Source organism: Dermacentor albipictus, chromosome 6, assembly GCF_038994185.2.
Source record: "Dermacentor albipictus isolate Rhodes 1998 colony chromosome 6, USDA_Dalb.pri_finalv2, whole genome shotgun sequence".
NCBI lineage: Eukaryota > Metazoa > Arthropoda > Arachnida > Ixodida > Ixodidae > Dermacentor > Dermacentor albipictus.
Genome location: NC_091826.1, coordinates 19,236,469 through 19,264,352, shown reverse-complemented (window position 1 = coordinate 19,264,352; position 27,884 = coordinate 19,236,469). Strand labels below are relative to the sequence as shown.

The 27,884-nt window shown below is 48.5% G+C and overlaps 1 protein-coding gene across 3 annotated transcripts in view; it reads right to left on the bottom strand.

The window, feature by feature from the left end:
- Window positions 1–27,884, bottom strand: part of Aps (diphosphoinositol polyphosphate phosphohydrolase 1 Aps) — a 72,318-nt gene that overhangs the window by 30,698 nt on the left and 13,736 nt on the right. Inside the window, exon 1 of one of the 3 annotated variants that reach the window (XM_065424697.1) lies at window positions 15,362–15,499. The exons of the other annotated variants lie outside the window; for them this stretch is intronic. Within the exon in view, the coding sequence (XP_065280769.1) occupies window positions 15,362–15,454 (93 nt within the window). The 5' untranslated portion in view covers window positions 15,455–15,499. Of the gene's footprint in view, window positions 1–15,361; window positions 15,500–27,884 lie in introns of those variants that run through there. 3 annotated transcript variants of the gene reach the window in all.

The following is a 27,884-nucleotide window of genomic DNA, read 5'->3' as shown; positions in this document are numbered from 1 at the left end:
CGCTGCAAGGTTTTTACGAGCACACTGTAAAAAAAATTACACACTTAAAGTGAAAAAAGGTGTAAACGTGTCTATAACTCCCACCCGCAGGTGTCCGTGGTATAAATCACTCCCTTAAAGGTGTGATTTGTATATCAATTTACACCCTTTCTCACTTTAAGGGTGTAAATTATTTTACGGTGCATCGGCTGCGGCGACGCACGCATGCACGGACAAACGGACGCACATAGAAAGTCAACAATTTTTTCATCATCATCATCATCATCATCATATTTCATGTCCACTGCAGGACGAAGGCCTCTTCCCTGCGAGCTACGATTACCCCTGTCCTGCGCCAACATTATTTCTTTCTGCTAACTTTTTTGCTAAACTTAAAAGAAATGCACGTGCGTCAGCTAGAGCTTCCGCGTATACAATGAAAAGAAAGAGACAAAAGGTAAACCTTGTAACATAAAAAAAAAATCAGGAAACGAACATGTGGCGGAAACACGTAGAAAACGAGCACGGTCAGAAATCGCTAACAACGACAACAACAAAGAATATTCAACATCGTCTTCGGTTTCACGGGCTGCACGTATACTTATGACGGCGGGTGTACTTGCAACGTCCCACATCTATTAGACTAACGAAATATGTTTGCAAATATAGTCCATAATCTGGGGATCTTTCTTAAACCTGCGCCTCCTGAAGAATTGCCGTATATCCTTCATGACAAGCAGGAGAAGGGAAAAAAACCCCGCAAAGAGAAGATTATTAAGCAGAAATTACGGTGTCTCTATTCTCGCCAACTTGCAGCGATGGCAGAACGAATCGAGCAAACAAAACAAACCAGGCTGTCCTGGTTCGATTCTAATTCGGTTTCCAATCTGAACCCGCCATCTGCTGTGCGTTCCGAGGATCAATAATTATGCTGCTACCCCGAATTCTGCGCCGTCCGAACATGGGGCCTTGTACAAACATTAAGATAGTGGGGCTAAACTCGGCAAGCATCCGAGCATCGTTGCAGGGACGAGAACTGCGTTAATCGACTTGGACGAGAACGAATTTTGGCTTTTTTTTTTTGTTACCCGGCTCTTCGCTTGTTGATTTATGCTGCCTAACTGCTTGCCTTGCAGACATGTCTCGATGAGTCCGCGCCGTATTTATAAGCATGCAAACTACGCAGCGAGTACGAACACTATACACGCACATTCAGTGTGTACAGCGCGTTACAGTTGTCTGTTTTTATCAGTGAAATTTGTCTTAGTACAGTACTCGTGGGCCCGTATTCGCGAAGCAGTTCTCACGCTGCAGATCAGTTCGTAAGAACAACTATAGCAGCAAATAACAACAGCTTACACAATGTTTACAAAATCGGCTCGCCAGTGACAAACAGCTCTCACGAACAAAAAGCTCGTTAAATTCAGCCCTGTTCTTTTTCGTGACTTCTATATAGCTCTTGCATTTTCAGGTTCTTGCAGTTGTATTGTAATTGTACAACGTAGTTTTCAGCTCTAGTTGCACTGTAGCCTTTTTTTTAATTTTTGATTCTGGGGTTTTACGCACCAAAATCACGATTTCATTATGAGGCACGCCATAGTGGGAGACTTCGGAACAATTTGGACTACCAGGGATTGTCTAATGTTCACCTAAATCTAAGTACATGGGTGTTTTCGCATTTCGCCCCCGTCGAAATGCGGCCGCCGTGGCCGGGATTCGATCTCGCGACCTCGTGTCTAGCAGCCCAACACCACGCATAGCCACTAAGCAGCGACGGCGGGTAACCGTAGCTTTCAACATACAAACCTCTCGGTAGGCTGAGATGGTGTATAGCGACCGTCCTGGAAAGGTATCGGTCCGGCGGTTTAAGCCCTCGGAAACGAGCGATTTCATCTTCAGCTGCGGTGCATCATTTTTTTTTTTTTTATAAACACGGTTTCTTTGTGGATGATGCATGGTATATGCATTTTGACCGGTTGGTGTATGACTATACGTGATGGGTCAACTGGCCCAGAGAAAAGACACGTCAAGAGCGACACAACGCGCCGCCTATAACAACCGTTTGATTTCGTTGCCCGAAATACGACCTTATTATGTAAGAGGTTTGTGTGGGATCTAGCAAACAGGAAAACTAACAACCTAAAATGTACTCATGCTGCTGTCGGATGAGAGACAGGTTTCCCTCTTTCCTTAAACTTCCTACACCTAGCGGGTTTCGGCACAATTGGTTTGCCATGTTAAAGAGCATACATTCTCACAGCCTGACTACAGGCTGAGGCTGCTATCGTTCGCCCGCTGTTAATCGTTTATTGTCTACTAACAAATAGGTATGGTTACTTTCGATTTTGGGCTCGTATAGTGCAAGTCTGCCGCTGCTTAAAGGCTGCGTGGGCCTTACTATTTGTACCACCACATTGGAGGCTTTCGCATACAGGCATACTAGTCCCAGCTTCCCCTTTATTAAATTTTACATCAAACTCTACGCATGGCAGGGAATACGCCGCCACCTACATGGAGTACGCTTTCCCACATGCAACCCAGCCTCGGAGTGGCAACTAGCGCCACCCACGGCGAAGACAGACGACACGCGACACGCAGACGACTGCAACGAACTTCCTCTAACAGAGCTTGTGACGTCAGCAAAAGGGGGAACGCGCGCTTCAATCTATTTGACGAAAATAGATACGACAAAGCGAGCGAGGGGGAAATCCAGGAGGGGACATAAGTTAATGAGCGAGAGGCAACTCTGCAGTCATTAGTTCTTTTTTTCTTCGGAATCAATGGCTGTTGGAAAAGCGCCTTCATTCACGCGACGAGGCGCCCCGCGGCCCTCGTTTCGACATCGACACGTTTAAACATGTCGCTTTATCAATCCGTCGATGTGTGCTCAACCTTGAGCAAGTAAGCGACGCTGAGATTCCGCATTCCAGGAGCATTACAAGCCCATTTGTTTGGTAATACCAGGTTGTACCTTTGTATATTTTCGAAAAACAAGACCGTCAAAGAGCGTCACAAGAAGGTTTCGAGCATGTTAAAGCAAGCCGCGTCAGCACGTAACAATTTCGGACGCAAAAGGACAATATTGTACGCTTTTGCAGCTTGTATTAAAGATACTGTGGCTCAGTTGGATTGACAGCGTTCGAAGTCCCGAAGCAACGCAATGCATCATGAAAGACGTCGAAGTGGAGAGTGGGTCTCGCATTTCGGCACTCAATATGAGTCGAACCTGCGACCTCGTGCTCAGCAGCAAAACCGAGGCCACTGAGCAAACTGCAACATGTGCTACTACTTCACTACTACTTCATGATCATCAGCATATATTTATGTACACTGCAGGACGAATGCCTCAACCAGCGATCTATAATTACCCCTGTCCTGCGCCAACCGATTCCAACTTGCGCCTGGGAATTTCCTAGTTTCATCACCCCACCTAGTTTTCTGCCGTCCTCGGCAGCGCTTCCATTCTCTTGACACCCATTCTGTAATTCTAATGGTCCACCTGTTCTCTACCCAACGCATTACATGGCCTGCCCAGCTCCGTGTTGCTTTCTCTCGATGTCAACTAGAATATAGACTATGCCCGTTCGCTCTCCAAACCACACCGCTGTATTCCTGTCTCTTAACGTCACGCCTAATATACTTCGTTCCATCGCCCTTTGCGCGGTCCTTAAGTTGTTCTCCAGCTTCTCTGTTAACCTCGAAGTTTCTGCCCCATATGTTAGCACCGGTAGAATGCAATGAAGTTCGATAGAGTTGCGGATTGGGTGAGTTCGTATTGCGTTATCGAACAGGCACAGCGCAACATGGAAATGAAGAAACAAGCCGAGCCGGTTAGAAGAAGCAACAGGGCGCTGTGTTACTTCTGACCGGCTCGGCTTGTTTCTTCCTTTCCATGTTGCGCTGTGCCAGTTGTAGAATGCACGGACTGTGCCCTTCTCTCTTCAACGAAAGTGGTAAGCTTCCAGTCAGAAGATGGTAATGTCTGCAGTATGCATACCAAGTAATTTTTTTTTATTCTTCTGTAAATTTCCTTCCCACGATCAGGGTCCCCTGTCAATAATTGACCTAGATAAACGTACTCCTGCCCAGATTCTAGAGGCTGACTGCCGATCATGAATTTGTGTTCCCTGGCCAGGCTATCATCAGTACTGCATCACTACTACTGCATCAAGTGAAGAAAAATCGAATAAGGGACTTGGGGGAGAGCAAAGGAACGAAAGCTGCTACCGAAGCCGGGCGTCGAACCGGCGACCTCCGTGCTCAGCAGTAGGATGCCACACAAGCCGGAAGAATTAGCTCACCAGAGAGAGAAAGAGAGAGAGACCACTTCGCAACGCCTCACACACAGCCACCTTGCGTCACACGCGGAAAGATTGTGCAACCTATAATCGCGCCCAACACATTTACTACTACTAACTACTACTAACTTCAAGACCGCCGTTCAGAATGCCTTTTGTTAATATTTTTTGTTAATACTTTTTTGTTTGTATTTTTTACTGCATTACTTCTTGTTTTGACTCCACTTTCTGTAACGCCTTCGGGCCTTGAAAGTACGTGAAATAAATAAATAAATAAATAAATCAGCGAGCGCCGCTTCCTCCTCTCCCCTCGATTTCAATCGCGGCGGCCGGGAAAAACCGCGACAGATTCCGCGCCTGTTTTTTTTTTATATATAGTACATACTATAATGCAACGCCATCCGTCACAGCGCGTAACCAATCAACGACAGCCGGCGCCTGCAACCCTGGCGAGCGTCCCGAATTTATAAAGGAGTCGACGCAGAGGGGAGAGGCAGTGTATATCCTGCGCTCCCGGAAAGAAAAAAGACGCAACAATGCACGCCCCGGGGTCGTGCCTGTCACGTGCGCTGCACGTTCGATTGCGCAAGACGTGCTATAGCTGGGCAGGACGAGAGCACGCAACCGTCCACGCAACCCTCTTCGTTCCTCTTTAGACACTGCCCTCAGAACGTAAACAGCATGAGCGCGCGCGTGTTCCCTGTGTGTGTGCGTGGAATTATGCCAAGTGGGCCAGAAACGGGGAAAGCGCAGCGAAGCTTAGCTGCCTGGGCGAGGATATAAAGAAATTGGTGCAACGACAGAGGCAACAGGCCTGCTACAACACAGACACGCCGGGCATTCTGGCCGCCGGCTCGCTAAATAGAAAGGAGACGTCCGGCGGGCACGCTGCATGCAGGTCAGTGTGTTCGTGAAAATAGGGAAACGAATAAGAGAAATAAAACGCTAAAGAAAGTAGCATTACTGCGTAATGGCATTCGATGGTCATCCAGTGGCATTCACACAACCTTCTTTCCCCACTTCCATTATACTACGATGTCATGATGCTGCCCATACGAAGCCCTTATAACGACCACGATTTTCTGAAAGTGCCTAAACTAATAAACTCCTCACTAAGTTGTGGTACACTGATCCAATCAAGCTATGTCCTTAAGGAGTTTATTTTGTTTCCCACTGCGGGTAATTAGTAAATTAATAATGTATTAGTTGGTTAGCTCGATGTCTTGTTTTGTTTAGAGCGTGATCTCAACATACACACGGAGCACCTGCTGTCTGCGCCCGTATCCCATACAGTCGGCTTACATGCTGAATATCACGGCACTGTTGAATACTGCAAGGCTCCTTCCGCCGTTTCGCCAAAGGTCAAGAGCTCTAAGACCATTACACAGAGAACAATGGAAAAAAGAAAACGGCCATGTGAACGGCCATGTGAACTAAAACATTAGCTGACAATAAGGGCTTCATTTTTTTTTTCGTACATTCCGACACACTGCGTGGCATTTGCAATAGCTCCTTCTTGTAAAGGAATACACATCGGCAACATGCCTCTCGTGTATAGCTCCCCTGAATGGCGGCACGCCAGTGCTATCTTCAGTCGCTACAGGAAAACTAAGATACGATGCCGTGCGGTGTTTATCTATATGCGGCTCCACGGCATGACGGTAATACGATAACGGGAACGCGCAAATGCATCCCGATGGAACGCACTATCATAAGCACTATACGGATAATTGAGTTAAAAATACAGCGCAATTAAATCTCTAAAAAGGCTTCATCATCATAATAATTTATCTTATCCTTAAGGGCCCTTTGCACGGCATTGTATAAGCGGGGGGGGGGGCGATAAATAGCAATAAGGCCATTTCATAAAACGAACACAATAATTTACAGAACGGCAGCCGTTCACACAAATAAATTTGAATCGAGTAAACAAAGAACACAATTTTTCTCGTCAACATTGGGTATAGTAATGGCGGTAGTGCGAAATTAAAGCAAACAAAAACAGCCGACACATAAAAAATGAGGATCAAAAGAGGAAATAAAAATTAAGAAAAAGGACAAAGAACGAAAACAATGATTAACAGCAATTAACATATTGGCAGTCCACCTGACGATGACTGTATACACAAAGTGCGTACAATAAAGAAGAAGTTGTTATTTTCCCCTGACAATGTATACATCTTTAACAGCGGTAGCAAAAATAAAATAGAAGACATACAATACATTGAACAAACAATGCTTTACACAAACGGCCAAACAAAAAGTGCTGTTAATGGCTTCCTAAATTTAGCCGGATCACGCTCAAGAAGCGCAGCTTTGGGAAGACTGTTCCATTCTTCGATGGCTGTAGTAAGGAATAATTTATTGAATGCAAACACTGTGCCAGGAAAACGTTGAATGCTTTTGGAATTAAATAGGCGGCAAGAGAACAGAAATGGCAGTGTGCATGCCCCCCCCCCTTGCGGATGAGGAAAGTTCACACGTAACTTGTGGAACAGACCGAGTGATGAGATTCTCCGTCTAACTGAAAAAGGGGTTAGTTCAAGACGGGATTTAATATGAGTAACGCTGAGATGTTTGTCATGTTTTAATTATATAAAGTGGGCAGCACGATTTTGGATCGACTCAAGAGCGCTAATTATAGGTAATCCTGGTAAAGACTCCATATAAGGGAGGAAAATTCAAGCTTGCTCCTAACGGACGTTCCATAGACTTATTTTCTAACTGCAGGAGGGGAAATGGATAGTGTTCTTTTTAGGTAACCAAGTTACCTTGAGGCAAGTTTCCAAATATTGTCGGACCAGGACAATTTACTGCTTATGGTAACGCCTAGATAGCGGCAGGAATCCACTTGGGATATGTCTGTAGGGTTAAGTGACTACTGTGATAGCGATAGGAAATATCAGAGATGAAACACCAGTCGAGACTCCCTAAGGTGCTTTCGGTGAGAAGGACGTCAATGGAAAGCTTTCACGCCGTGGCATTAATTTTCACGCAGGCTACATCGCTACAGCACTGACTACGTTTTGCCTCCAAGTAAGTGCAAGAAAACAAACGGTTTCAGCATAGCCTCCGAGATCACTGCTGCACACGTGTGCTCCGTTATCTCAGATGCCATTCTTCCGAAGTATACGATTTTGCTGTACACGTTGTGCGAACGTCTCAACATGTCCGAAACTACAAAAACCAGACAAACCGGGTCCGATTGTATCTAAAATATTCACGTCTAGCTTGTCTCTCCATCAAAACAGACACGTTTAGATCAGACAGCCGTAAACCAGATGGTTCACCTTGACGAACCATTTGACTTCAACAAATAAAACTTTCGCAATTTTTTCTACTCAACCTCCGCTGTTTAGCGTCTGCGCAGAAAAAAAAAGAAAAAAAGGAAAAGAAACAAATTGTTCCAAGTTACTGCAGTTTTCTTTTCGTACGTGTTATCTACTTACAGCAGAAGTACGCTATTATTCCAACGACGTATAGCTGTTTTAGTTGGAGGCTTTCTAGACAGTACTAACGGGAAGACCTGTTTTAAGGTCTGCTGCCCTTGGGTTTCCCTCTGTATGCATAATCCACATCTTCTTTAATTTCACTGCGTCCAATAAACTAAACCGGAACCACCAAATAACACTACAAGCACCGATTCTTTATAATTCTAACTAGCAGAAAACCAGCGGCTTGCTGCCGGTTCAAGACACAATGGCAATTGCCAATTTGTCTCGCTGCCTACGAGAGAGAGGGCGCGTGCGGCGAAAGGTCACAGGAAACGACCGTATTCTGAAGCCGTAGTTTCGCTACTGCCGTCATAAAATAACACTGGGACAGCGCTGCTTGAAACGAGCCGTAGCCTATACCCCGTACACCCTACGCAGGCGGCGAAAGTTTATTTGAGCGAGCTTCATTTGTTTCTATGAGCGGTACGCTTTTCTAACGGCCCACTGGCGTGCGCGCTTACACAGTCCTGGTGAAACGGTGTACTGAAGCCGGGAAAAAAAAAAAAACACAAGGCAAGGTCAAGCGCAAAGGGCGAAACCGAGCAACTCGGCGATGAAAATGAACGTGGGCAATCCTCGGACCCACAAACTAAACGAAGGAAAGAAAAGAAGACAATTCACAGAAGGCTTCCAAATCCCGGTAAAAGAGAGAGAGAGAGAGACAAAGAGGAGGAAAGAGAGGGAGGTTAGCCAGTGTAAGTACTGGCTGGCTACCCTGTGCTGGGGAAAGGGGTAAAGGGAGTAAAAGGAGAAAGAAGAAGAAGAGGAGAAAAAAAATTAAGGAAAAATCCCGGTAAAGTTTCTCAGGCGGTATAGGGCACACAAAGCGGGGGAGAAAAAGAAAAGGTTAGGTTAGGTAAATTGGTTTACGGAAAACTTTGCGATAGCATACACAGGTGGCTTTTCCCGAATGAGACGGCTTTATATGTGCCTTAAACTACACTGGCACGAGCGCAATTTCTTTGGTTAATTTTTTGATGAAACAGGAGGTCGTGCTGGCGTCGCTATTTTGTGGAATGCGCGCGCATTCTGTCACAACGGTCCTGCGGAAGTTTGTGCGGGTAATACAATCACTTAAAACAAATATGTGGGCGTTTATCGATGCCACCGATCGCACTTTTGCGGACTTTTGCACAAGTAACTCAATTTATCGCTCCGTCAGAGTAAGATATATAGTTGCGTTCCTGCGAAAGGCAAGGTCGGCAGGTGAAGGAGTAAATGAAATACTTGAGAGATTAAACACCGTACAAACTAAAGGCGGGTGGGGCGGCGCCACCTTTCTATTCAGACAGTGCATCCATTGACGTCACAGATTTCGGCAAGGCGCGCGCGCGCGCGCGCACGCACGCACGCACGCACAGCCACACACACACACACACACACACACACACACACACACACACACACACACACACACACACACACACACACACACACACACACACACACACACACACACACACACACAATGGGACTCTTGCCTGCAAGTTGAAACAGCTACCGTGTAACGGCTAACGGACTCTGCCCATTCACATGGTGGTGTCGCGATAGGCGGACGGATACTGAGCAGACGACGAAAAAATGTGAAAGCACCTGTTGATTGGGGGCGAGATAACAGCGGAGGGGACATTGCTGCCATCAGCACGGCAGTTTCCAAGCGCCGGTCGGTCGAGTCAAGTCGGTTCGCGATGTAAAAGATAATTGCGAAAAAAAGACAGCGCGAACACATGCCGGGCCCGGTGGCGTATTGGCAAACCGTATCTACGTGTAGAGCACTGCTTGATCATACCACGGAAACAGTTGCTGAAAGCCCAATCACAAGACGTGACCTAAACGGCACGTATCACCATCTACCAGGGTGTTCATCTAAAATATACAAAATTTTGAGAAACTAACGTTAAGCTTCCGGCAAATTTAAACACCTAAGTAGACAATATAGCCCCATTTCACTTGAATGCTGAGTATTGCCAAACAGAATTAATTCAATAAATTTGCAGAAATGCAAAAAAATAAAGTCTATCCCGTAATGCCCGCGGCCAATAATTAACTTATGCGCATGCCTTAAACAAGTTAATTCTTATGACTAACAACAGTAATGAAGGAACGCTACATCTGTGATTGCGCAATATTTTATACTTAATTACTGCGCAATAGCGAGGATCCGTTAGAACACGCAAGGAGCAATCAATGCCATCGCAATGACTTTAGATTAGACTCTGGGGCTTTGCGCGCCAGAACTACGATCTGATTATGACGCAAGACGTAGTGCGGGGATGCGGACTAATTATGACCGCTTGGGGTTCGTCAAAAGGACGCCAAAGAGAAACATTCACCTCCGTATTCTATATGACCCCCCCCCGTCAATGACGATGATGATTTATTGGCATTTGTCAGTCCAGCATTTGTTCTGTCTCGTTAACATTTTCTCTCTTCCTCTTTACACGCATTTTGTATAGTAGTTGCCTATGCCTACGACAGATCCGGTCCTATCAAACATCAGCGCCAATACGTAAGTGAGACGTCGCGAACTGCAAACGATTTTTTTTCTTTGCATTCGGGCAGCTATACATCGGTAAAGGTTACAGAAGATTTCTTGGTTCAGCCTTTGACTGTTATAGCATACAACGTAGGTAAAACGTTGGCTATATAGGCCCGAGCTGACGCCCTCCTAATCTGACGACGGACATTTCTTGCGAGGTCATTCATTACGCTTTAACTTTCCGTATCTCCAAGCGCTCACGGTTTTCTAAATACAGCAAGACGATTAGACTCTGAGCAGGTGCGTAACCATTGCGAAATTGTTGATTTCATAACGCGGTATTTCGTTGAAAATGATTAAACTGCGAAGTCACGGGGCCGCTTGAAGCCAAAATGATGGAATTTACCCAAATCCATGTACTAGCAAGCACTCCCAAGCCGACATAACAGCCCTACTTGCAGCTCCCGGATACACCAGCGCCAGAGTTCCCTGTAGCAATTTTCGCTGGGAAACTCTATGCTATGCACATGGCCTCAGAGATATGTGCACGGCCTCCGTGATCGAGCGGTGCACACCGCGTGCCGCCCGATCTCAGAGGTCATGCTCTGCTGAAGGAGTGCTCTATATGGTTTGTAAGTACAGGTTTGTTCGATTCAGAAAAAGGTGCACGGCACCACAAACCAAAAAGTACAGGGGGTGCCGGGCTGCACCCACCCGCTGCAAAGTTCAAGGGTGCAGTGCACCGCGGCGGCACCTTGCCTTGCACCCCGATCAATCGAGCACGGGGGTGCAGGGTGCACTGCGGCACCTCGGGTAAACGAGGGTCTAGGTGCAGTGCACCGTGAATAGGTGCAGAAGGTGCAGAGAAACTTGGCTGAATCGAACAGACCTTACGCTGCAGAGGACGGGTGCGCCTGCATGCGCGCTGGGTGAGGCAGCGTTTGATTCTTCAGAAGGGCGCGGTCTGGACAAAACACCCTTATCGCGCTTGCGCAAAGGGAGCCCCGCAATCCGTAAACAAACACGTGTCTCGCGGGCATAGATAGACGGCATTACTAAGCGGCACGTGGAGGCGTACAGCAGAGGCCGCGCGGCCGCTGCTTTTGGAACCAGCCAACAAGTGCGCGCGTACTCCCGCGTATGACACACACACAAACACGCAGAGCGACGACAATGGCGTGCACAGAAAGCGAATAACAATATAGGTGCCAGAGGAGCGAGCGGCGCGTTTTATCAGAAAAACAAACTCAACTGTAGAAGTCCAATGCTTACAGCAGGGTAGCAACGGTTCACACTGAGCTGCGCAAAGGAAAAATTCGCGAGCTCTCTCTCTCTTTTTTTTCTCTTCCCTAAAAGAGCAGACCGAGTGCGTCGTGCTGTGAACGACTTGCACTGCGCTTGGCTGAATATATCAGTATGGCGATACAGTTATGCTGTTATATTTTACTCGATCATTGCTTAGCCATTCCATTCTCTCTTGAAGAATGGTGCCCAGAGGTGTAACAACCATTCCAATTTTTCTCCACGGACTATGGTAGTTTTCCTAACTCTTTCATCAATATACGCCACTTTTCAACCTTATTACGCCACGTACGAAACAGCAGTAAGTTTAAGCCTGGCCTTGATGCCCGTGGTAGCAACACGATATACAAGCCTGGCAGAAGTGACGCACCGCTTTGTGCACCTGCATGGCAAGGTCAGCGAAATGTGCTTAAAACGAGATAATTACACTCAATGCGAGCACGAGTGCCCAGCCAGCGTTCGAAGTGTTACTCTCGCTTCAAAGAAACATCGCTTATCTTGAGTAGTTCCGTCGAAAGTGGAGGGAACCATTCCAGCCTGGCCACTTCAGAACTCTTTAGTTCATAGAAAATAATTTTATTCTCTTTTATTCAGCAGTGTGTCCTTTGCGTCTCCGCTTCAGTCTGTGATGTCTAAATACAGATTTCACGTCCGCACTACGTAACAGTGGAAAGCTTTACCTGGCAATGCGGAGGATTTATCACCAGCTGAATTCCTATTGTTGTATTCTTAAGCGTTGATATTGCATTGTATCTTGTTTGTACCTTTGCAATCTTAGTATTTCGTACCAGTGGCGTAGCCAGCCATCTTTTTCGGTGGGGGGAGGGGGGAAGGAGGACACCTACTTGACCTGGGACGACGTGTAAGGGCGAAGTGGGATGAGAAGGCCCCATACTAACAGCAATTTTGGGGTCCACGCACTGGAAAGCCACATACTAACAGAAAGAAGTCGCAGTTTCGCCCAGAAGCCGAAGCATCGATTGCAATAGCAAATTAGTGGACAGCTATGCGAAGTAAACATGGTAGTTCTATCGGCTGTCTAAAGTTGAAACATTGGCATATAAGTAAATTAACGATGGTGTCAGGCGCGTACAAGCCAACATGAACAAATGTCACTCGATTACCGCGGAAACTTGTAAAACGCCGCAGTGAGGAAACGCGGCAGCAGCAGCGAGCGAATTGACCTCCGTGCGGCCGCTCGCATCAAAGCGAACTACGCCACGAAAACACGGCGCAGCGCGGACTCTGTACCCGTCGCAGATGGCTTTCAAGATACAGCGGCCCGACAAAGTGCGTGCGGCCGCCCGTATTAGAACCCCCACCGTCACTCCGAAGCCTCGCGAGCGACGGAAGGCGGCGCGCTTCCTCCCCGCTTTCCGCACTTGCGTGCGCGAGATTGAGTAGCGATGGCCGGCTCACTCTCGTGCGCCTTCACTCGCACACTCCACTCGTCGGGTAAGGCGCGCAGCGAGGATTTTATGCAGAACCTCACGGCGACGGCGACGGCAGAAATGCGTCTGGAGTGTCCACATAATTTCCATCGCAATAAAATGCCACGCGCATAGTGTTAGCGGGACGCGTCGAATCGCGTCCATTTGGCGCTGAAGTCAAAATCTCCGGTTGCGGTACGGTACGCGGGGCGCTCAGTACACGCCCGTGTTCCACTGTCTCCAAACTGCCACAGTTATCGTAGTACAGGGTTCGGTGGTATATATACGCTCTATGCGACGCAGATAGCTGTTGTATAACGGAAAGCCGGCCGAATCGGTGCGGATTCATTTTCGAGTAAGATTCAGCGAGCACACAATCGACAAGGCCACAGGGAAAACAAAAACGCGGACCAGGGCTCTGCGCATGTAGAAATACACGTTGTTAGTCGCTGTATACATTTTGCTATTTATTTCTCTACCATACACCCCCCCCCCCCCCCCCCGCCCTCCCCTTATTTTGAACTAAAGAATGAGTCGCGAGTGGCAGTGCTTTCTATCCGTGTGTTTCTTTCTTTCGTAGCTTCTGTGCAATTGTGGGCGCTGAAATCCACGAGGAAATGAAAAAAAAAAAGAAAAACAAGCAAAACTGTTCGTGACTGCTATTACGCCCAGTCGAAGCAGACTGGTGCAATGACTCTGACTGACGAGATCGACGAGATCCGAGGAGCGCACGTGCGCAGGCGCACCCCGGAGAAGGGGGAGGGGCGGCGTCAGACGAGGCTATACACAGCTGAATGACGTCACACGCTCCTTCCTCCACCCCACCCCCCTTCCTGGCGTATCTTTTTTTTTTCTTCTCCTTCCTCCACGCTTTCGGAACGCCACTCGTTCCTATCCGCGCGTGCACGCAGAGATACAGATCGCGCTTTCATTTTGCGCATCCTCGCGGAGCTTTACACACGCGGTGGGCGGGCGTGCCGCCGACAGTTCCATTTCGGAGGGGTTAAATTAAATGGGCGAGGCGAACAAAAGATGGAGGGGAACAAAAAAGAAAAAAAAAAGAAACGCGCGGGAAGCTCCCTTGGCGCCGTTTTTTTTTTGTTCGCGCTCCCCCCCCTTACGCGCAGGCTGAAGTCGCGGGAAATGACTTCGGCTCTTTGATGCGAAGCTTACGCGAGGCCCGACCGCCGAAGGTTTCGTTCGGCCCGCGGTATTAAAGATTACTTCGGCACAGGCTACACGTGGGCGCCGTCCCACGCGGCCGCCAAGCAGCCAAGAATGAGAACGTCGCTTGACGCGGCTCGCATTGCTTATGTAGCTGGGTTTATACATTGGGCGAGCACGGGTAACGAACTCCTTTTTTTTTTCCCTGCCTCCCGTCGGGTATGTGACACCAGCGCTGAAACTTCGCCTGCCAACAGCCACGCCGTAACACACACAGCGGAGGAATCAGTTTTTAGTATTATTTAGTATATAGAAACACGTACACACTGACGATTTCCCGTCGGTAAATTCACCGCTCGTCATCAACGTCATCCATTGCTACGTCATCCTAATGACGTCTCGCGACAGCGATTTGCATACATTCTTTCGCAATTTTCTCGGTCATGCTTCACAAGTGTCTGACCGCAATTACCCATTTGAATATAGCGCACGAAAATACAAATTAAACAAAAATTAAATTATGGGGTTTTACGTGCCAAAACCACTTTCTGATTATGAGGCACGCCGTTGTGGAGGACTCCGGAAATTTTGACCACCAGGGGTTCTTTAACGTGCACCTAAATCTAAGTACACGGGTGTTTTCGCATTTCGCCCCCGTTGAAATGCGGCCGCCGTGGCCGGGATTCGATCCCGCGACCTCGTGCTCAGCAGCTTAACACCATAGCCACTGAGCAACCACAGCGGGTGAAAATACAAATGAAAAGACAAAGAAGGACGTGTGAACGAATAGCGGATGCCCGAAGAATAAGACATCAATATAGCGCAATATTAAAGTAGACTGGAGCCACAAACACGACCGATAAAGATAACAAATGGAAAGACCTTCGGAAAGAAGCGAAGTACATCTACCATTAATATATACCAAGGACAGGACCTTGCTACGACTATACGAGTAGGACGTAGTTAATTAGCTCGACCGAAAAGTGCACACGTCATCAAGGGTACAACAGCATAGGTGCTCCGCTACAGTGGTTACCAAGCGCAGTGGGATAGTAATAATAACTAGAGAAAGAGAAAAAAAGAAAAAGAAAACCGAAGCAAGTGGGTGATACAAACAAGTCTGCGGAGACGCATACGATGCTCATAACAGAGTCAAGTGCGCCCGTCTTAAAAAATATATACATATAATAAATGAAGAAATGTACAGTTGCTCACCGAGTGAAAAACCCCTTTATCAGCGGGAAGTAAACGGTGTCGAGACACACGGCCCAACCCTTCTTCGCTTCCGCCTCTTCTCCGAGAAATCATTCAGGTCAACTTCGCTCCTGTGGGCGGATACGCACGTGAGCCGGATGACCGGGACGACAGAGAAAAAAAAAATATATATATATAAATATGATTACTACTGTGACGTGCGTCACTCGTGCATCCAGTCACAGCTGCGGGAACGAATAAAAAAAGAAAAAACGCGGAAACCATCCGTGGATGCCACGTCAAAGTGAAGCGATAGCTTCCCCGAAGATCTGCGCAGATATGAACTGCATATGAATGTGAACTGCAGTATGCATTTGGGCTGGTTGGTTCATGATTACGAATAGTAAACGGCTCTAAACAACAGGACGAAGAGAGGGACACAGGGCTGTGGTATGTGTCCCTCTCTTCGCCCTGTTTAGCGCTGTTTTTGCTGCTCGTGCTCAGATATACTGCTGGGGCACACACACTAGTGAGCTTCCTGATTATTGCTACGAAGCGTGCGAGTGGTGTGACGTTTGCGCAGCCTTCAGGATCGGACCGCGTTACACGCCCACATCAACCCCACATGGCTCAAGGTATTATTTCTGATACGCTCAATCTGACACTGCCAAATTGATCTAAGTGTCGGAAAGCTAACGCAAGGACAACAGTGGCTTTCTACGCTGAATAGCTTTCTCGTGTGCTGAACAAAGTTCTCCTCTGTGGGCACACTTCAGAAATCACTGTGTACTAATTATTACAACAATTTATTTACATGAAACTTGTTTCCGCGCACAACTGTACCGCCAGAAATAAGGGTGAACTAGTTTCTTTAATTTTCCTTCACGGGGAATGGTGCTTGGGATTTGAAGGGTTCAAACCATTTAGAGGACACACCACGTGTGCAGGTATCAGGACTGGCCATGGTTTACTCGGTCCCTCAATATAAACGAAGGAACTGAAAGCGATAGCCTCTTTCTTTCACACGGTGTCATTGATGTACGTTTTTTTTTCTTTCTGATGAATCGCCGTTTAGGTGCAACTTGAACTTGCGTTACCGCAAGGCGAAGATACTACTACTAAGTATACGTGTTGGTTGCGGCGCAATATTGCGGCGCCACCTAGCACGCACTTGGAGAACAACGGACGTCGCCTCAGAGATCTCAGTGCACACATTAGCCTCTTTCTACACATTTTTTTTCCTCGTTTAATTAGATATACGACACACAAAATGTTTTAGACAGCTGACACGAGGCAAATGGAAACACGTACGTCTCACAAGAGGCTTCGCACGAGACGACACAAGCCAGTGACTCAAATCTCGGAGGCACATATGACGCGCAGCGGGCTTCAGACAGGAAGCTTCACGAGCCGGTGCATCGGTGAAGTAAAATTTGCCAAAAAGGAACATGCTTTTCATTGCAACGCACATTGCCTCTGGTATTTCTGTCGCGCACTGCCGCCTACAACTCCGCGCGCCAGAGCACATTCCCCGCCTAGAAGCGGGCTTACATCGCTCATCACATAAGAGCAGGCGCTGTTATTACTAAGCGCCAGTTTTCTTTCGCTAGTATTCTCTGTACGCACAGCTCGTGCCCGAGCACACGGGATAGAGCGGTCGGTCCCACGTGCGTACGGATCGCGAGGCAAATGTGCCTCAGCACAGCGCGCTGCCGCACGAGTCAGAAATCACAGCAGCCGGTAGGGGGGGGGGGGGGGAGGACGTTGCAGAAACAATGGAGTCATGCGGCGAAGGCCGAGCCGAGGCAGACGGTGACACGCAGCAGGCAGGTCGCGAGGACAGAGGGGAGACGCGCTGTTATTGGGCACGGGACGCACGCCCGCGCGCCCGCGTCGAATTCGACACCAGCAGCAGTCGCGCGGAAGCTGGCCGCACGAGGGGAAGCGCACGTTCGCGAGAAAAACAGAACGTTCCACGGTGACGTGCGAGCTCGAGAACGGAACAGCGGCGGCAAGCGCCGATTGTTCCAGTCGTATAATGAACCTTTTGATGTTCACACACAGATCCCGAAAAGGGGAACTGAGTTCCCCCCAAAAAATTACTAGTCGGAATTCTAGTCGAAATTCCGACGCTGCGATCGTTCTTGTAATAGAGAACGATTTGGTTTCTCTAATCTGCAGTCGGGATTTGACGCCGCAATCTCGTGCTTAGAAGCGCAACACCAAAGCCTTAAAGGGCCCCTCACTAGACCCGATAGCAAATTTTGGTTATACGCTGGAAGTTGTTCCGTGTCCTCTAGGGAGCGTTCTGCCTCAAATTTTCAAATTGCCTCATTAACAGCCGAGATAGAACTATTTCAGTGCCGCGAACCCATGATTTCAGCAGGCTGGCTTCACTGCATAGCGAGACTCCACTTGCCCCATCTAACCTTCGCAAGCGAAATTCCTTCCCTGCGTTCTCCCATGCCGGACCTCGAGGATCGCGTGACAGATACGTCACGGGCCCCGCCTTCACTTTTTTTTTTCTCCTCGCTTCTTTTTTTTTTTTTCGGCTGTGCGCACTTCCGCTGGTTTATCCGCTGGCTTTTGCGCGCTGTGCACATGGATGTGCACATGCGCGCTGTGATCATGGATCGCAGACCATGATCACGCGGTGGAACACGGCAAAAAATGGCATAGTTTCGATACCTGCGCACATGACTGAACGGCCATGGGAACAAGCAGACGAAACGGGAGTACATCGCTCTTGCTTCAGTGCGACGTAAAGCAAAAAAAAAACACGCAGACAGTCCGTTTGCGTGTTTTATTATCTCTCTAAATCAAAATTCGTCAATTCAAGCAACAGATCACACAAATAATAGATGCTGCCTTGAATTATTCTCGAAGTCACGTGTCACCACGAGCTACGTCACACTGCGGACACGATTACGTAGGCGCAGGAGCCCGACTACGTCACCGTCCCTCTCCAGGCAGATTCGCCGCGAGTGAAGAGGGAAGCGGCGTCCGGATTGAAATTCCGGGCCTTTCCGCGGCGCGAAGCGATGTAATTCCTTGCAGACGAGATCGTTGGCGTGCATTGTACGCTCTGCGCTTGTCAGCTCAAAATGGCCGGACTTGGTGAGGGGCCCTTTGACTAAGCAACCGCGGCGGGTAGCGATGGCGACGACGACGACAGAAATGCGCCTGGAGTGTCCACATAGTTGCAATCGGCAGCAGAACGCGCAGAACCTGCTAAGCTTCGAAGCTTCGCGACCGCACAGCGGTTCACGCGCCTGGCCTCCAACCGCACACTGCCGCAGTTGGCGCACACGAAAGTTGTTTCGCTTTTGTTCGCCCTTTGGAGCAGCTGGGTGATGCTGCAATCAGAACATTTCACTTGAAGCTATATAAAACGGTTAATTCGCCCAATGTCCTTTTTTTCCCCTTCAACTTTCTCTGGCTTTCCGTGGTTGTAATTATAACACAAACTCGAGTCCCTCAGTTCCCCATATTCTCTTCGCTTATAACACGTCCTATAATGTTCATAACTTTGGATAGAGCGAAAGGGACAAAGGACGGAACAAAGAAAGAAGTGGGATTCATGCTATCTAGCCCGATCACAGTGCTTGCTAAGTTATTTTCCCCAAATATAAATAATTAAGAAGCTAGCTGGCTATTATTTATAGTGGTTGCTCATATTCTCCAAACGTTATTAACCAGTTATGCATGAAACATTTATTAGTACGCGCACGCGAGACCTATAATTCGATTCGGGTATGCCTTCCTTCCCGTGGTGTCAGAACGGTAGCGGTACAGCCATGCCAGACAGCGTTCCACACACGGTATAATGCTCGCGCTCAGCAGAGTGGGGCGGCAGACAACACAAAGCGCACACAGCCGCACTACCGCAATCGCAAACACAACCAAGGTAGCCGAGCTGTTTTGGTTTCCCCGCGCCGAAAACGACACCGTGTGCCGAAGGACGCGGCGGCTAGCACACAAACGCGGGGCTCGCGAGACACGCATATACACCAAGCAAAACAGGACGCAAGCTATATATGACGAACGTCACCGCGGCAGACGCAAAAAAAAGGAGAAGGAACGGAAAACATCAACAGCAGCGCGCGTTGCTCCAGTTACCGACCGGCCACGACGTCTGACAGGTATAATATGCGCGCATGCATTCGCCGCCGCCCCCGATAGAAGCCATTGAACGAGCGTGCGCGTCCATGGCACGTATACGGAGGGCGTGCGTGCCGCTGCGTGTATAGCGCGTGCAACGCGGTGTCGCAAGCTTCTTAAATAAGCATGCAGCAACTGCGAAAGCGTCATAGAGGCACCGTGTTGCAGGGGGCGGTTGACACGCTGTGTCAAGTTTCAAAAGGGGAGCCCCACACGCACGCAGGTAGTGACGTCATGTGCGCGGGAATAGAGGAACAGCGTGGCGACACCACCGGTAGACATACTATAGCGTGCGCGAGGCTCGCCGGACGGTGTGGCAATCCTTACAGACCTCGCGCTGCAGGGTCTCGTGCAGGTATACACTTGAAACTACATTGAAACGAGTTGGGCTCACACATGCCTACAATGCGACCGGAGAGGATATATAGACGCTGCTGCCAAAGAAAGCAATCCCTGCCCTGACGAAAACAAGTCGACTGGTCGAAACGTTGGCTCCTGTCTAAGGTATGCCTTGTTCGACCACTGTTTAGAAGCCGTGAGAGCGAGAGAGAGAGAGAGAGAGAGAGCCACCGAAGCTACAGGGACACTAAAGTGAAAAATGATTTCTTCTGCATCAGTAAATTACCTTTCTACAACACCAAAAACACCACTCTTACAAGGATAAGACGTTTGGTAAGCCAGAAAAAGCGCAAGAACGAAATACGGGTGGCGACGCCTACTTAAGTTCTCGCCCCTGGTGGCTGTGACGTCATGGATTTTTATGGCATTTTCTAGGGCCTACTAAATATATATAGCGGTACAGATTGACTACATTGTGTTCTAAAGGAACCAAATATTAAACATGACAAGTATCGGGAACTTTGACTTAGCCAACGCGGCCGAAATGCGAAAACATAGTTCGGAATCCCTGACGTCACGCTGACGTACCAGCGCTGGGGTTTAGGCGCGAAATTCAAATACTGATACTTGGACCTTTATTTTCTCATCTAATAATAACACTATTATTTTGAAATGACTGCCTGCAGGGTTCTGAAGCAATGCTTCATAAGACTAAACTGACTTATTGTTTCGCTTAGTGTCCCTTGAAAAGGTAAACTCCAAATCCCTTCAGCCTGATAGAGTATTGGTTTAGAGCTTTACTTTCATTAATTGCGCGGTAAGAGGTTGAACGCAAGAAGAGAGAAATCGAGGCCAAACTCCCCTTCCTTAACTTTCGCGCCGAAACCCAAGCATCCCGATACGCCAGCGCGACGTCAGTCATTTCAAAGCATTATTTCCTCTCATTTGAGCCGTCTGTGGCGCAATAAAAGCTCTCGAAAGTTGCGAAGTTCAGTCTTTGGGTCATTTAATTCGAACACAATGTGATCACATTTACCGATGAAAATTGAACTAGGCCTAAGCAGACGCCATCAGAGTCCACGACGCCACCGCACGCCGATGCGGGAACTTCACGCCGTCGTCGCCACTTGTATTTAGTTTTATGCGAAGCATATTACTAGAGCTCAACCCAGCTCCTCAGGCGCGGCGGTGTCGCCTTCAATACCACGTGACACCGTGACGTCACGACAGAGGAGAAACGGGGCTCCAACTCGCGCCGTCGCCTTCAAGGCTGACCACGTGACACCGTGACGTCACGACAGAGGAGAAACGGGGCTCCAACTCGCGCCGTCGCTCGCGGCGTCGCGGCGGTATATAAGCGGCTGCGCTCGCCTCTGCTAGACACTCAGGAGGTGAGATGCCTCATGGAGACAGCTGCTCGTTGGAATGAGAAGCGAAGCTTGCGGCGTGCTACAGAGACTGTTTCTAGGTGGCTTTGCTACGGTGCAGCGACTACGCGCCCCGCATCGGACGCGGTGAGCGTTGAGCAACGCAGCGTTCGGCGCGACAACGAAATGTGCGCCTGAGCAAGCGCCGCACGCCTGAGCCGACGCCGACGACACCGGCTTTTCTGCGACACGAGCTCCTTAACGCTATCGCGTTAAAATGAAGGCTAGTATGCTTCGCATCCTGGGCTTAACCTTAGCTAAGCCACAGCCATTTTTCTTTCCTACATTTTTTCTGGCCCATCAAGCCTCCTGTCACGGGAAAAGTGGCTTATCCGGCATTGCAGAAGGATAATTTACTAACACAGCTCAACGTATTATTTTTCTTTTTAATATCTAGTGTCCCTTTGGGAACGACGCGTACAGAAGTTATGCGCAACAAACAACCGTTTCCCCCTGACACCAAGCGATGAATCAGACGATGACCTCAGTGCTCCGACTGTTTTGTATGTTTTCTTGGCATTTGCCGCCATTCCCGGAACGCCTGCAATAGGACATAAATCAACTTCAATGCACGCTGGTCTTGCTCATTTATTTCCTTTCTTTCTTTAATGCTCGATCCAGTCCCTCGCGGAATGTTTACGTCACAAGGAATAGTCGATAGTCGCGCTTCGTCCGTCTGCGCGTCCTTTAAACGTCTCTGTTGAGTCAATTGTGCCGGGGTGAGCTAGTTTCGTAACGACAGGCGAACGTATGACGAAACAGCAATTTTTGAAATGCGCTTCTTTGCAAAGTGATGGCTTCGGTTGCAGCGATCGTAGCTTTTGTGTGTGGACTGCGAAAAAAATAAACTGAAGTTCGAAGGTTTTTCATGACTTGTAAGGCACAGACAAAAGCCTTCTCGAGAATAAACTGAGCGTTAAGTTTTACATAGCGTCTTCAACGACGATTTTTTGTTGTTACTTTGTTGCACACAAACGAAGGATCAACGCCCAAAACGAGAAGAGCATTGCAGTGAACCACTGACACAAATCTGCTAATGTGTCTATATTGGCTTCCGACGATCAAATTCTAAAAGCTTACGAAACGCACGATCTACGAAAAAAGCCGAATCAGCGCAAGGCTTGACAGCACAGGCTGCGGTTCAGACTTCAGGTCTGCAGTAACATGCGAGTTCGAACCATTTGATCTACTACACTCTGCGTGCCCGAACCGAACAGAAATTTTGCTTTTCCGAGATACAAGCGCCCAGCACACTTTTGACGCCCGAGCTTACACACTTTTGCGCGGTGCAACAACTATTTTTGAAGCGTTTCGTACCCTTTACGCTACTGCCAAATAGGACAAGGCTATAGCTGTCTGAATACAACGGGAAATACAGTAGGAGAAAAGGGGGCAGGGGGCTGTAGGCTGCAATCCTTGAAGTTACACGGCTGCGGACCACAGAGTAACATGCACACAATAGGTTATATATATATATATATATATATATATATATATATATATATATATATATATATATATATATATATAAAGTGAGGGTCTGCCGGGATCCGATAGTTAGACAGGCACTTGTAGGTTGAGGACGCACGTACGAAAAAAACAAAAAACAAATAAGAACGATGCTTTATTTCCTATGTTTCCGCCGGGGTGCGGCCTTCGTTAGGGAATACATGAAACGGTAAGGCGTTGTGCTTAAATACGTACATAACATCCCCCCCCCCCCCCTATGCGCTTATCCACTGTCAAGACACCTTATTGCTGTAAGGAGCTTGCACTCGAGACGAATGAATAGTACATGTCAAACGTGAAGAAAAAATGAAATTAAAGAAATGCGCGACGGGACGGTTGTAACAGGTTCGCAATGCACACAGACTGTGGCGCCACGGAGCGGCGAGTGAAAGAAATGATTCAAGGATTATCCACATAGTGTCTCCGTACAGCTCCGTTCCCGCTCCTGATGCGTTGACCGTCTGTATCTACGCCGCAGATAAATTTAAAAACAACAGGATATGCAGGGTGCATCAGTGCACCAATCGAGCGGCGAAGGATGAAAAAGGTATTCGTTCCTTTACGACGGACGCATTTCTAAAAAGCGCGTGATGAAGCTTCGGATGGGCAACCCTGTGTCACCGTTAATCAATTATTGCAGCGCGCGCTTCGTCGGCGAAGGCATCTTGTGGAGTGGCATGAGTAAGCAAAACGCTAATCGCCGACATCGATGACGAAAACATAAAGATTAAAATTTTACGACTTTGTGACTATAGTTTACGTGAACCGGACGTTCAACTCAGCACGATAAGACACAAGCTAACGAGCTCGCACTGATACCCAACGACGTTATACTGCAAGGCTATTGGGATGCTACAGCAAGAGTTGATTATTTGTAGACCCGTTAGACACCTGTGCGCGCTTTTCGAGTACCCGCTGAAAACTTAGGGTGCGTTAATTTGAAGAAAAAAAAAACGGTCGATGCTATATACTAACGTGCAGACGTTGTGTACGTCCCTGGTACTACGTATTAAAGTAAATTACCGGTCTTACGTTTTAAAATATCGCGCTAGCTTCATGACAGATTTCCAACGTTCTAATCTATCGTTCTTGAACTATGCATACCACTCCTTGTTCGAGCAAAACAATCAATTAATATCAGTTCTTCGATGACGGCTGCTGCGGCCGCATTTCGACGGTGGCGAAATGCAGTGATGCCCTCGTACCATGCAACAAAAGCACGCACGCCGCTAAGCTGGATATGCACAGTTGTCATTTACATTCACGCGGTGCGTGGATTATCGTATTCAAGACAGTCAATTACGTATTTACGTGGGGCGCAATGCATGCGGAAAGCGCGGCTGAGAATCCCTCCCTCCAACGTGCGACGTTCGTAGAAACGGCACTTGAATAGTAACAGCTTGAGCACTGCACGTCTTGGCGGAGGCCGTTAACAAATCAGATAGTCGGCGTTCAGAACTTCCTTGCCTTCAATTACGCATGGGGCCCTTTTCTACGCAGGTCTGGAGGCGATTCATCATGTATGATAAAGACAGCTGCTTTGTAAAAGCCATCGCTGCCTTTTTTTTTCCGCAGCCGAAGTGAAACAAACTCGGCTTGCTGCGACACGAACGCGCGGTCGAGGGAACCTGATTAATGCCCCTCCGTACTCGTTTTCGTCGACCAGGTAAAAGCGGCGGTAGCGCGTGGACGGGGGGCGCTTCAATCCGGATAATCTCTGTGTCGGCCGCCACGGATCCACTCGTGCGCCACCTATAGTCCGTGGTTGACACGTGGTTAAAAAAAAATAGAAAAAAAATACACGACAAGATGGCTGTAACAGGTTCGCGGAAAGAACGTGATTTACAGAACAGACGACACGTGGTTAGGAAAAATAAAAGAGAAACAAGCATGACAGATGACAGATTTTTGCTGTAAGGTGACTGCATCCGTCACTAATCATCAGTACACGTGTCGAACGTGGTAAAAATGCACCACGCGACGGAATAGTTGTAACAGCAGGTTCGTGGAGCAACACATGTATCAAAGGCACGGTTCCAATGGAGAAAAGGAGGCAAGATGATCGGTCACTTGCCTCTGGCGAGTTTATACAGACAAGTTCCTGAAGCAGAAGAAATCGACCGACACCAAAGTCGCTGAAAGACTCACTGTAACCTAAAGATAATGTGTTACCCTTCAGTATATTAAAGCGAAGCTTTCTCTGCTTCTTCCTTCGACTTTCCCAATGCTGGAGCTGTTGCTGCTGTCTGGCACACCGCGCGAGGGGGTGGTTTTGAGTTTGTGTGCGAGTCATAGAGGAAAAGCGACGCGAGAATCTCGTCTGCACCTTTGTACAGCTGGATTGATGTTACGAGCGTCCTCTTTGGAACGGGGCGGTGGGTTGGGTAACCAAGATCATGCTATTATGCTGCCTAATGTGCTATGAACTACCACAACCAAATTTTCTGAACCGCTATTGCGAAATTTGCTTTTGTAAGTCTCCGTTTTTTGTCGTTCCCCTACTTTTCTTCCGCCAACCTTCCAATAGAATGTGCACAATGCCCTCTGGAGCTCCCTGGTTGTTGCCACACTAACCTCTTGACAGCTATAATTATCCGTGACGCCCCTCAAAAACATTTTATAAACTGCAGCGCATACCTTTTTACTAGCGTGCAAGAGGGAAGCTAGATAGAATGGTAGAGAGGCGGGGGAGATGAGGTAGAGAATGGGTAGAATGCAGACGCGAAACGAATGAATAACATCCTTGCCACTCTTTGCTTGCATCCCCATACAGGGAAGGGAGGTGAGAAGCCAGGGAAACGCCACCACCGTAAACACGACAGTGGTTGCGGGAAGACTGGTTGAACTTAAGTTCAAGATACGGTACGGCACGTTTCTGATATATCTGTAAAATAAACACCATGCGAATTTGTCAAGCGGACAACTTACGCAGGGCGTGAAGAAGCAGATCAGCATTATAGCGCACTGTAGAGTCTAGGCGACACTATGGAAGCGGTCACAGGTAAAATCTACTTTTGTGCCCGCCGCAGCAGCTTTGCGGCTATGGTATTGCTCGAGGTGGCGGGTTCTATCCCTATCGTGGTGGCAGCCGCATTTCGGCGGGGGCGAAATGAAAAACCCAGAGAAACCACGAGAACGGTAACATATACAAGCTCCCACTGCAGCTATTTCTTGCCATCCTCACATCACGATTTTTTTTCTTAGTTTTCCCCCCCCTTTATATGGCGAATCGAGATGCAGCAATCCTGCGCCGCAGCTTGTAGCTGCAGTGTACTGTCGACCTGAACCCAACTTTGACGTGAAAGCGCGATGCCAGGTCGACTCCAAAAATACAAGGCGGGAACTAGCTAAACGGCTGCGGGCATTGCGGAGCACTTTAAAGAGTTCACAACCACAGCAGCAGTTTCCCTGTGATCCGGCGACAACGGATGCACCACACTGAAGCGAATGTTTGTTGCACCACTTTTATAATTTCCTTATTTTCTTATCCGAAAGCCGTCCCCCGAAAGAGTTAATGGACCAGCATATATAACCTGCCCCCATAACTCCTAGCCGCCACGTTAGGCCTCACCAGGCCAAATCTAACTGTGCCGCCGCCTAGGACCGGATAGGTGAAATTGAACGTGCCAAGCACGACGCAAGAATAAATTATCGTGCGAGTTTCCAGGCATGAGGGTCTGTTGTGTGTCTCTCGCTTTCACTGGCTCGGGAGCATGTCTCCGTCTACGCTGACCATAATTGCGTCGACGTGAAAACGCACTGGCTGGCCGGCCGGCATAGAAAAAAGAAACTAAGTCGCCCTGTTGATGCAAAAGCGCGCGATTCAGGCGAAACGCTGGTGACCATACAGAGAGAGCGCGGTTAACGAGCGATTTCTTTCGCCTCCCTTTTCCGGGCGACTCCGTCCTTAATCGAGCGCCATTTTCGCCGAGTCATCGCCCGTCCCACTGTTGCAAGGAGATTTCGGTGTGGAAAACACGCTGCCTTATACGTGCCAGAGATCGCTTTAAGACGTCAGCCAGGGAGGGAAGTCGCGCGCCATTCAGGGCCACGTTCCTCGAAAAAAAAACCATTCGTGATACGGCCTTCTTTTTTTTTTTCTAGTGACAGAGAAATTACGGAGTCGAGGAGAGCCGTCACACAATCGCAATGCTGTCGGCGGGTCGGAGCGAGCACGTGATTATTTAATGGGGCGCCGTCTACAGCCTTTTGGCCGCAAACAGAAACACGCCGCGACCCGACACTCCCCCAAACTCCTGTCGCGACCGTTCATTACAGCTGCATGTTCTACAGCACTCGTCAGCTACACACGCTCACCGACCCGCCCATTATCGGAGCGGCGAATGGACAGACATCAGTCACGCACGGGGGCAATCATGAATAATAAAATAAACGCAGAAAAAAAAGCCAGGCAATCGCGGACTTATTCCATAGCGGCTGTCCCGACAAAGAGTCGGTCGTCGCAGCATCGATCAACGATTAATTCCAGTGACTCCATTCAGCGCAACGTCCCAAAGGAACACAAACACCGTTACACAAACAACCGAGACTATGTTGTGTTTGTATCGATTTTATATTGCCTCCAATGTAAGGTCTGCTGAGATACAATTGGATTACATGAGGTCTATTCGATTCAGAAAAAGGTGCACAGCACCACAAACGAAAAGGTACAGGTGGCGCCAGTTATTGTGTGCCGGGCTGCACCCACTCGCTGCAAGGCTGAAGGGTGCACAGCACCACTCGCGGTACCCTCCCATGTTTACCGTGGGCGCGGCCTGCCGTGCGACACCGTGACTGAACTCCTGCACCCCTCGGGCTGCCCTTCACGACACAGGACACTACTACGTGCGCTCCTGACATTCGCCGAGGCTGTCGGCCTCGCCCACCGCCTTTAGCTCCATCGCATTTCCGCGGCTGTTTCTGGTGCACTTTCCCTCCCCCTACTTTCATTCCCTACCCCCCTGTGCAGCGCGGTTGAGGTGTCCTCTGCTGAGAGACAGTTACTGCGCTGCACTTTACCCCAACCTTTTCCTTCCCATCAACAAGAATCCCCTTCTCTCTCTCGCGGCACCCTGCCCTGCATCCCGTTCAATCAAGCACGGCTGCAC